Source organism: Rhamphochromis sp. 'chilingali' (assembly GCF_963969265.1).
Source record: "Rhamphochromis sp. 'chilingali' genome assembly, chromosome: 10".
Classification (NCBI taxonomy): domain Eukaryota; kingdom Metazoa; phylum Chordata; class Actinopteri; order Cichliformes; family Cichlidae; genus Rhamphochromis; species Rhamphochromis sp. 'chilingali'.
The window spans coordinates 6972127-6983416 of NC_137937.1; the positions used below are offsets into that span (position 1 = coordinate 6972127).

Consider the following 11290-nt stretch of genomic DNA (forward strand, 5'->3'; position numbering starts at 1 on the left):
AGGTAATTTAGACATTTAAATCAGCTGTGTTGGATCCAGGACACACCTAAAACCTGCAGGACACCGGCCCTTGAGGCCTGCATTTTAACCACACTTAAAACAGTAATCCTGAAATTTCTGCCTAGCAACAAAAATACAGCTAGCATTCGGAAAAATATTACTCAAACATTAAAATCTTTATAAGTGGTTTTGTCTGTGATTTGCTGAAAATCTGGTTTACTTCCTGTTAAGGCAGACTTCTTCTTCCTCAGTGTGGACAACTGCTTGATCATCTGATCGAAGAGGTTCTAACCCGGTACTAGCAATAAACTGGATAGTGATTGCAGGTTTTAAGAAATCTGACAAGCCATTAACCAAACTTTGACCAATCTTCAAGATTTATGCCACCTATTAATGTAAGTAACTTTGATCTAAGACGCGGTTAAAAAAATTCAAAATCCATTCATTTTCAAGTACTTTGCAAATGCCTGTTCATTTTATTATGGCCCTTCTAGTCCAAGAAAATATTACTAAGAGCATGACCTGGAGTCCTTTTTTGCAGCTCTGCTGTTTTAAACAGATTAGCTTCAATGCAAAATGCCTGTTTAAATTTGAGGCTAGTCATATCTGCAACTCGAAATCTTATCTTATTATAGACCAACGAAACTGAGGTAAATGTTATCTAGATTTAACAATTACTGCTAAGCTATCAGCCTCTATGTGCACATTACTATTCAATAAAGTACACATTTCAGTCAATTTAAGAGTGTAATGTTCCAGCCAGCGTTGGAAGTCACAGTGAAGGAGCTATGTTCCTATTTTATTATCAGCATCCCAACAGCTTCAAAATCACACAATAGAAAGTATCACACATTTAGCTGGAGGGTGGCAAAATAATCCTGCTGTTCTGTCTCATACCCAACAAATGGTTTCAGCTGTGCAATAGAGCCGTAATAAATACATTCTAATGACATTACATAAGATCGCTGAACCCGACAGCTGTGGTCGCGAGCTGTGTGGAGCTGTGGATCAGACAGAAGCTGATTTCATTTTGGACCGTCACGGAAATCTGTAATTCCATGTTTTTGAAGGATTTCCTTTAGTTCCGTGAATCAAAGCAAATCATTTAAAAAGTATTATTACCTATTAATGCACAACACTGAATGTTTTGGTTTCCCACACCAGCACTCTGAGCACCACCCAAAAATAGATCTCAAGGATATATAAAAGGGGGCTCGGCCAAACAACTGCCAAGCCTGCTTCTGGGGAATAATCAGTCATCATGAAGCACTTTGCCTTCCTGCAGCATGTAAACAAGAGCCTTGCATAGAATACAGTCACAGCAGTTTTAATACCACAGGCATGCTGGATACACACTGGATATCCCACTGATGACAAAGCAAAGACATACACTAATCCTAATCCATAGAGATGAACTACGACAAAACACGCAGGGAGGGAGCGACAGATGTGCAGCAGAATCTTTGCGGCAGCAGCATCGGGAATTCTCTGACACAGGAATAATCATGTGGTCCCTTTTCACTACACAGCAATCACAGAAGAAGCAGGAAGTGTTATTTGGGACACTTTCATCAGAGTGAAAGTCTGTATTGGGTTTCTAAAAAATGGTTGGGGTTATCACGTGGCCATTTTAAGGTCACAGCAGTTTAAAAAATATGCTGTTTTTTCTGGAAAGTAGTTATTTTTTCATCTGTGGTCATTTAGGTTCTGGGAGCACATCTCCCTGACGTTCCCCATTCATACACAGAAGCCAGAGGAAGTGAGAACAACTGCGCGACCTGAGCACAGAAGCAGGTACCAGTGGCAACAGACATGACACTGTCTGGTTCAGACACAGCATGAGAGGGGGAGCTGGTGTGGAGATGGGTTGCAAAGCAGCTTGCAGATTTGGAGTGACTGTAGGCAGGCATCTTAAATACCTCCACCTGGTCGTAGCAGATGGCTGCCCCTCCCTGAGGCCTGGTTCTGCTGAAGGCTTCTTCCTGTTAAAAGGAAGTTTTCCCTTCCCACTGTTGCCAAGTGCTTGTTTACATTGGCGTCGTCTGATTGTTTAGGGTTATTGTAGGGCCTTTAGCTTACAATATTAAGAGCCTTGAGGTGATTAGGTGCTTTATAAATAAATAATATTGAACTGATTGAAGATGCACCACATGAGATAATTCGAAGAGTTTCAGCTGAGGGATCAGCTGATGTGGGCTGCGACTGAGATGAACTGATCTGCTGTTATTGTGGCTTGTGTGAATTAATGTCATTGTTTGAAAGTATCACAGGTAAAATTTCAATTCTTTTTGACCGATGGGGGAAATTATCAGACAGCAGCTCCCAAAAATAAAACTTAGAGGGCAAAGAGGTTTATTGATCGAGCCTTGGAACTAGAATGGTAGCATCCATATTTGCCCATTTCACTGCTGGGAAAAGACAAATTGAGTCAATCCTCAATTACTGGACCCCGCTGTGAACATATTGACTATCCACCAAAATGTCAGTCAAAGGATGGATAGAATTTAGATCACAAGCTCCCATAAATAAACGCACACATATCAAATGGACTATTTGGCTCAGAAAAGGCTGGAACTGAAATTTTACAGTAAGCATCCATAATTTATTTACAAAGTTTGAAAAAAAAAGATATGCTAAAGGACGGCCTTTCTGTTGCCTCTACAACGGTTGTATAGATCTGGAGAGGAAAGTATCACTTCTAGAAAAAACATAAGATAAGAGGCCAATGTGAGAGGTTGTTAAAAGCTTAGCACCACTTTATGGCTCCAAATGGATTCTCCTCTGATCTGTGGAATCACTCGGGAAACAGCGGTGATAAGGAGGGCAAACACTGGGGCCGGTCAAAGGGTGACAGCCTTTCAAACACCTGATGTGGTGACCCCACTTCATAGCAAGTTGAGATGGACTTTACGATATGTGGTGACACAGGATAATCGGAATACAGAGTCTGAGAGTTTGATATCCGTCTATCACAGCAGACGATAATTAGCAACAAGCAACTTTATCCTCATACTGCAATTTATCAGAGGAAAAATGCCCTCAGAATTTAGGATTTTGACATTTCTAAGAAAAACATGACAGTTTTTGAGATTAAAGTAATTCATGTGAAAAAAAAATGCATGTTATATCTGACATCAAAGCTCTTCTGAAAAACTTTAAATGCGTGCTAACATGAGCTAACAAAGTTTTGTAGCTAGCTGGTAACATAGAACTTTGCTCTTTGGTCCATATATGTCAAGAAAGAAAGAAAAAAGGCAACATGCCCAGGGGCCTAAACACTAATGCTAAGGTTCTAACACACAGAGACTAGTGCCCATCTTTTATATACAGTCTATGGGCGTAAGCAGAAAGGATGTATCTGTGGTGTGATGAGGTTTATCAAACCCAGTAAACTAAAGTTGGGTGTGTGAGAGGGGAAGAAAAGCAGTTTCATCCCCTCAATCATAAATTTTGTTACTTAAATCTCAAAGAATTTCTGATTATGTTTTTTTTTTTTTTTGCTCATTTGTGACGTCTGTGAGGTTATTCTCAGAGATTTGCGGTGTTTCTTTCAGATAAATGAAGGAATATCTCGGTTAAGATTTCCTTGCCCCTAATAGGTCATTCAAACTGTAAAAATGTTATCCGTCAATTCATCATCACATCTGGGCTCGTGTGGAGTGCCTGCTGGCCCGGGAGGTCCTTTAAACCACAGGCCTGTGGAACGCATTGAAGACCATCAGCACTCGCCTATGATCTGCTGTGGGGCAGCCTAAAATTAGTGCCAGTCATCGAGCGGTGTAGGTCAGAACTGGGCCGCCAAACACGGCACACCTACTAATCAACGTATGTAGAAATAGCTCGGGGTGGACATACTGCAGCTTGTAATGTGCCGCATAACAGAGCAAATAAAAGCCCCGATAACAGTTCCAGCCCGGGTAAATAAACACACAACGGTGCAAAGGCGAGCAAAAAGATTAACTCAAGTCCAGCAGCGAGGAATAATTAACACGAAGCAGGATTTATTTCATTTGCCAATTATTGTGACTTTACAGGATGACACCTTCAAGTTTGTGCTTTGTAGCAGACACAAATATAACTGCTGAGTTTTCATCACATACTGATAACGGGCAGAGTTTTCAGAAATGTAAGCAGTGACAAGAAAAAAATTAAAGTGACCTCCTGGTGTAATGAAATATTCATTTGCATGTATGAATAGAATTAAATATTAGCGAATGGGCCTCACCTGATGTGCTCTGATGTGACTGGCCAGCGGTATTCTGCCTAGCAACACACGTTTTTACAGCGAATTCGCCTTAAGGTAAACTGTACCTGAGTGCAGGCGCGTGGCAGAAAAGAATCAAATCATCTCAGATTCAGATGGTTTCATGGAAGTTACAACACTTTGAAAACTGCAGTAAGGTTTGTGTTATTCAAGCTCAAAGTTACTAACCGGAAGTATAAAGTTTAAAACACGAGCATGATTAACAAGGGTTTTTGGTTCTGATACTGCTGCCTCTTCTACTTCGCCACTGAATGTTTTGCCTAAAATAAACGTTCTACTACAGGAAAGAAAGGTTGACACAAGCACCATGGGTCAGGCCGTTGTGACAGAGGTGAACTCGTTTAGCACATTACATTTCATTAGCCACTTCCCCCCACACCCCAACAAACAGCTGAGAAATTCCATAAACACTTGGCCTGCCAGCCAGCAGCACAGAGGGCCCTTTGAGGAGAGCTGAAGCCGCAGGAGCACAGGGCTGAGGCTGAGCACGAGGGAGGATCACCGAGCCCGAGGAGGCTTGTAAACAGGCCCGAGCCTTTCCTCTGCGTGTATGTTAGTAACTGCACAGAGGAGCTTGAGGAAAACCTAAAGTGAACCGTCTTGCATAGTTTCGAAACAAATGTTTTTGTTGAGTTTTCTGACAGAAACAAAAGGTCATTCATGGCTTTTACTGTGAGAGCAGCTGGCGATGCCTGGCCTGGTGTACTGATGGCCTGCCAGCTTTTGACCACTTTACCCAGTACACTGCACAGAAGAACAGGTGCCTCACTTGCTCACGCACACATACACGCACACACAAAGGCAGACTTGGCAGCCCTCAAGAGCTGCCAGCACTTCCTCTTGTAGGCTTACATTTACTTAAGGAAAGGGAGAGGCTGACTTCTTCCCCTTCTTTACCCACCAAACTTCAGATGTTGATACGTAGGTGCAACGATAGGCCTGTCTGGGCTTACACGGGGAACCTCAAATATTTATGAGTCCACAATTACCCGGAGGACCGGTGTGACTCCTGCTGAGGCAGCAAGTGGTGGTCTGAGGCAATCAGACGAACGTTAGTCACCTTCCAGATAGACACTTTCTATTAATGTCACAGCGACAGCAGACAGGCCCATCTACGCTCAGAAACGGTGCCATGTCCTGACTGAGGCAGGCTCGGGCTAAAAGCATCCTAAAAGACAATCTCCTGGTTTTTGCAGAGAGGATCACGATTAAACTAATGGGAGATTATAATTTTCCCTTTTGGCTGACCTTTTTCTTTTACGCCCTCTCACTATAACACATTAACCACGAGACAGTCTACACACCCAGACTCTTCTTTAGCCACAGGCACGTCAGCGTTGTGATGATAATTAATTATGGCAAAATAAACCCATAAGAGAGCTGGCCTCCTTAAAGGTCCACAGCTAATCAGCAGCTCTATTCACAGTCAGACTTGACAATTGGCCTAGTTAAACCAGAAACCAGGAGACAACACTTATTTCTTCTATTCATAGGAAAAAGTCCCCTGAGATGCATCAATTTTAGACTGGCCATTTCACAGAGTTCTCACAGCTGAGACACAGTAGGACAAGCACGCGTTTGTTTAGAGAAGTTCGGAGGTGTCACTAACGGTAAGTCACTCATTTTTTCCCCAGGCGCAGGCGGACTGCCACTACGGCACTCCCACAACAGCAGCACGGACCCTGCGAAATGACATGGTGACAGAGTGCAGAAAACCCCCCTACCACCACCCAAACATGTGCAGTATATGGCAGTTTGTCTAATGGTTACAGAATGTGCAGCTAACTGGACCATAAAGTGCCTTTACAAGCCTTCTTTACTCAGTCGTTTCAAGAGATTTTAGTCAATGCCGCAGTGCTTTGTGATAAATGCAACAAGAAAAAACACTTTCCAGCAGCTCCCTGAAAGTCAAGAACCACAACAAAGAGCAATTTATTGCAAAAGCTGGCCTCAAACCAGCTCCCTGCTTGAGGACTAACTTAACAACGTGCAAAAAATAAATAAATTATTACAACATGAAATCCAGACTTCTGGTAATCCACAAAGCAAGGTCCACATGACGCAGGTTTGCCATTATGTCAGCAACATGTCTCCTCTGAAGAAAAGAAAAAAAAAAGGCTGCACTTCAGACTCTTTCTGTATTCAAAGTGTCAAGCAGGCATTACGTATCAAATAGGGAAACACAAAAGGTCAGTTGATTGGTCATGGGATGCACTATTTGGCATAGAAAGTCCAAACCTTTGTAACTGCTAATTAGTTTTTATTTAATTAGGTTTTTGCTTTCAGTTCAGTTTAGTTTCAGAGATTTCTTACACCTAGTTTGAGTTTTTTTAATTAACCACAATAACATTGCTGTTTAGGCCTGTGACAAGAGCTGTGTGCTGACTCCGTGTGACACCTACACAGTAGGGAAAGGAGCAACATTTGGAGGTACCTGGAAAAACTAGTAGTGAGCCTTGAACACAGACTGTAAAGAAAAGATGGAAGCAGCCACTTTGCCGTCACTCGTTTGTGGACTACTGTTTTAAAGCTTCAGATATAGTATTTTGGCCATCACATCTTGTTTAATTTTTCATATTTGGATGATAAAGTGGAATGCCAAATTAGCAGTGTAGGCTAGCTAGCTTGGTTAGCTAGGGTTATCTACAGAGGTACAGGGCTAAATGGAGCTTAACTGCTTCTTGACAAAAAAAATAAAAAAATTTATTTCAAAAATAAAATACCAATGATATTTCCAAATTAAAATAAAACATTTATGCTATTTATTTTTTCTTATAGGGAAACCTATAACAAGTTAGCATTTTGCTAATAAATGTCTTCATTGGCTTCACTTCTTAGCCCTGAAAGCTGCCGCTTGATCTCAACTTCTTTTGGACGCTCCAACAACTCTTACACTTTATCCACAGGAGCTATTTGCTCGTCGCAGTTTGCTTGACTGGGGCTCAGCAGTTGACTTCACAGCAACTTCCAGCACCAACTCGCAACCAGTCTGGGAATACTAATGTTTCCCTAGCAACCAGTGGTTGCCAGGCAGTCACCAACCAGTCCCTAGCCCTTTGTGACTGTGGCCTAGCAGGCACACTGATTGTGTGAGATGTGCAGAGAAGATGCACTTTGCCCCTGCCTACACTGCTACAGTCACAGCCCCTGAATGACAAGGGCATTTTTATCTGACAAAAAGGATATAACAAGAAAATGATTACAGGTGCATTATGGGTATTGGAGGCTACCTCAGTCACTACTGCATCAGTTTCTACTGCATCACTTATTTTTTGTTCTTGTTGATCATGCGATACTAAGTTGCTTTATTGCAGCTTTAATGAGTATTGATTTGCAATTTTATACATAAATGTAGCAGGATGAGTTTAAAAAATGACCAGAGGCAGCCATCCTGACAATATGCTTACAGGACTCAGCGACACATGGCACGACCGTGGAATGATGCAGACCCAGATCGAATGGATTTATGCATTTCAGTCATCCGAGCAGCGTGCTGGCTCTCACTTCATGCTGATTATATCACAGGCGATCTGCTCACTTGTCACATGCTTTTTGTCAAAGAGCTTTAGACCGAATCACCTTATGTAACAAAAACACACTACTCTGCTCATCTGCTTAATCTGACCCTGAGTGGATAATGCTTCTTTTTTGGGGGGGGGGTAGAGACACACAGTTTTCTAGCTCCAATCTTCCAACAAGCACTCTGCTTCCCAATCAGTCTTGGGTGAGGATCTGGCCTCAACCAGCGATGATGTGTGTCCTTGTGTATCTTTTATTATGACAAATGCTCCTGCCTGCCCTTCTGTCCTTGGTATTACCAAGTTACCCCAACCACTCTCCTTATCCCTCCTAACAATGTTATATTGTTAACATGTCAATACTGCTGCTCAGTGAGTGATTCTCCTATTATGCTGGAGCATAACAACAGGAAACACCGATGGCGGGTGTTTTGAGTGGAAGCCACATGACACACTTAAAGCCCCCTCGATCCTCCTCGTTGAGCGAGTTGTCAGCGCTTTTTTCCAACCCACCACCCGTAACAAAGAACCGCCCTAAATTTATCACGCTAGACAAACCCCTTTAAGTTAATTACACCACACTAAGGACAACAACGTTGATGCGCGCTGACACAAAAACACTCAGGGTGGATAGGGCTGAGCGACCGGGAAGCCCCGGGGGGCAGATGCTGTCTCAGCCAGAGCATCTCTGCGAGAGTACTGCAGCACTCAGTGGGGCAAAGAGCAGAGAGGGGTGAAAAGGAGAGGGCAAGCCTGCTTACAAAAGGGTAAAGAAAGCCCTGCTCAAAGAAGTGCAAAGGTTCTGCTGTTTGGGATATGCACACTAAGGCCACAGTTTGCTCACAAACAGCCTGATGGCAGCTGATGATCGAGCCTAACAGAGCCAACCAGTACGGATGAGGCTTGTGAGGAGGAGGAAATAAAGCTCTCCTAACAAAAGAAGATGAATCTTCATTAAACCTAGCCTCCTTTTTTAAGGCAACTTTTATCGCAAAAGATAAGTAAGGCTGTTGAAAAGTCCTCTGGGTTATGGAAACGTTTTAGGACGGATTTAGTGTATCAGGCACAGAATGTTGAGACTTTATTTGAGTGATTACAGGTGCATTTTACACATCACTGACTAATTCGGGATCTGGGCCACCAAGGGCAGACAGACATGTTTCAGAGAGGGATTAGAGCGGGCTTTGGATGTGTATCATCTTCATGCACCAGACTCAATTTAAGTGTCAGATCACATCCACATTTGTGTATTAGAGACCTACCTAGATCTCCTTGAATGCTGTTGTCATGAGAGGTCCTGCTGGACGTGGTGGAGTCTCCATCACTGGGCCAGATGTGGCTCGCCTTGCGGAGTCCAGTGATGCAGGTGTCAGAAATCATTCCCTGCTGCTTCAGGCGAATCTGAGACAGAGGTGTGGGCGGGCTGCTGCTGTCGAAGGACTGCTGGGAGGGTGAACGGCTTTTCTCCCTGTACATCTGATAGGTGGTGGGGCTGGGAGACACCTGGCTGGACTGGCTTGAGGAGAAGTCCTCTTCGCTGGAGGTCAGGTTCTCGTTGGAGCTGCAGTCCGGCGTGTAGCCTCCTCCCACGTCGTCGAAGCTCCCTGGAGAGTAGGAGCGCCTCGGCCAGGTGAGGTGCGTGTCCTCATCTGTGCCGTGGTCCCTGATGTGGATGACTCGCATATCCCCATCACCCATCATCCCCCCAACGTACACGCTGGTGTAAGCGTGGCACTCCACCGGCTGCTGCTCAGATTTCCCCATAGAGTAGCGCCCCTCGCCTTCTTTTAGGGGGTGTGGGCTGACCTCGGAGTCTTCATATGACCCGTTGTAGCTGCAGTTCCCCTCGGTGGATCTGCCTCTCTGAACGGCCTTGCTGATATCCCCCGTGGCGGCTGACAGGTTCCCTGGGAGTGAATGCAGGGACCTCTTTCGCTCCATCTGCATGGCTTGACAGCCCAGGCTGCTGATCTTGTCTGAAACCTCCCTGTCGTTGACTCTGACCAGCCCTCGCTCTTGATGATACTCCATGTTTACGTAGAAGGGTTTCTCTTGGCCTCCTGTCACTGACAGCCCCTTGCAATCTCCCGCTGTGTGGGAGTTTGCCCTCCTGATGCGCTCAAAGTTGGATCTAAGAGCTGCCACCGAGCCCGGACCCACTGGGAAATCAGGAAGCTCAGAGTCTTGGCGGATAGGTGACACCCCACCCTTCTGTTTGCTGTCAGGGGCACAATCCATCTCAATGTCTGCATGAGGTTTGCACTTGACTGTCTTACCAGGCCCCCTGTACTTGTGCTGCTGCTCCTCTGCTCCTGCCTCATCTATGCTGGACCTCTGGCTGTCTTCATCATTTGTCTCTGCCATCCTTTTAAACCCCCATCTCTTCCCATCGTAAGACTTCCTCTCCTTTGCGAGCAGAGTCTGCAGGTAGATCATGCGAAAGCGCTCCTTGTTTACTTCCTTCTCCAGGTGTTTGATGGATGACTTGCATTTGTCCAACTCCTGCTCAATGTCCCCCAGTGAGTTGAGCTCCATGCTAGGGGGATCAGACTCAGGGAACTGCGCTCTCCATGCTTCCACAAACCCAGCTGGCTCAACCATTATTACTCTGACACAAACTGTTCAATAAGCTACCAGCAGAAGCATTTCCAAAGCTCAACTTGACTCTTTCCAACAGCTTCCATCGTGCTACGAGTTCAAGGTGTTTCTCAGAGTAATCCACTTAAAAGGGAAATAAAACATACTTTACAGTCTTTACTCACAATCAAATCCGCTTTACTCCGTTTAACAAAGTCCAACAAAATGCGAGGTTATCCTTTTCTCCAACTTGATCTCCTTCTTGCGCTGTTCTCTGGAGATTGTCTGCCTTCCTCTGTGCTTGGTGTCAGACTGAGTCCTGCAGCTCTCTGGTGTTTTGCCTCTGTCAGTCGCAGCTGAGAGAGGCGGGGCTAAGTCAGAGATGTGATTTAAACCGCAAACACATCAAAATGAACACTGCTGGTTTTCTGAACTGCTTCTTCTTAACCCCAAACTGTCTCCAGGTACAGACGGTTACAGCTGAAAAATAGTAATCCACCAGGAAATGAAAACTAGCATGACAGCACAGCTATTGCGAAATATGTGGTCTTATAAAAGGAGACAAACTGACACTTTCAAAGTAAGAAACCCTGCCTGTCCCACATGGTGAGGATTTTGTGATGTTGTGTGTGCAGAATCTCAGATAGATGAAGAAAAAACGAGGTTCACAAAACTTTGTTGTAAGCGCAAATACAGCCTGACCTCTTTTTGAGAAACACACTAATCTTTCCTTCTTTCCCACCCAGCTCCTGGCGTGATATTTTGCAACACCGCACACTTGTCCTTTCAGTTACGTTCTGAAAACTAGGGCTAATCCGACCAAAGTTCAGCGTGTAGAGAACTGAAATACAGTTAACATGTGAAAATGTCGCCTCCTGGCGGCTCAAATGTTTGAGTTGGTGCGTTCAAGTACACACCGGACAGATTATTC

The 11290-nt window shown here is 44.3% G+C and overlaps 1 protein-coding gene across 1 annotated transcript in view; it reads right to left on the minus strand.

Annotated features, from left to right (window-relative positions):
* The window catches only part of LOC308404856 (breakpoint cluster region protein), a 31146-nt gene extending 20012 nt beyond the window's left edge, over positions 1-11134 (minus strand). The window contains exon 1 of the mRNA XM_080895127.1: positions 9045-11134. Within this exon, the coding sequence (XP_080751253.1) occupies positions 9045-10383 (1339 nt within the window). The 5' untranslated portion in view covers positions 10384-11134. The remainder of the gene's footprint in view (positions 1-9044) is intronic.
* Positions 11135-11290: the final 156 nt, after the last annotated feature.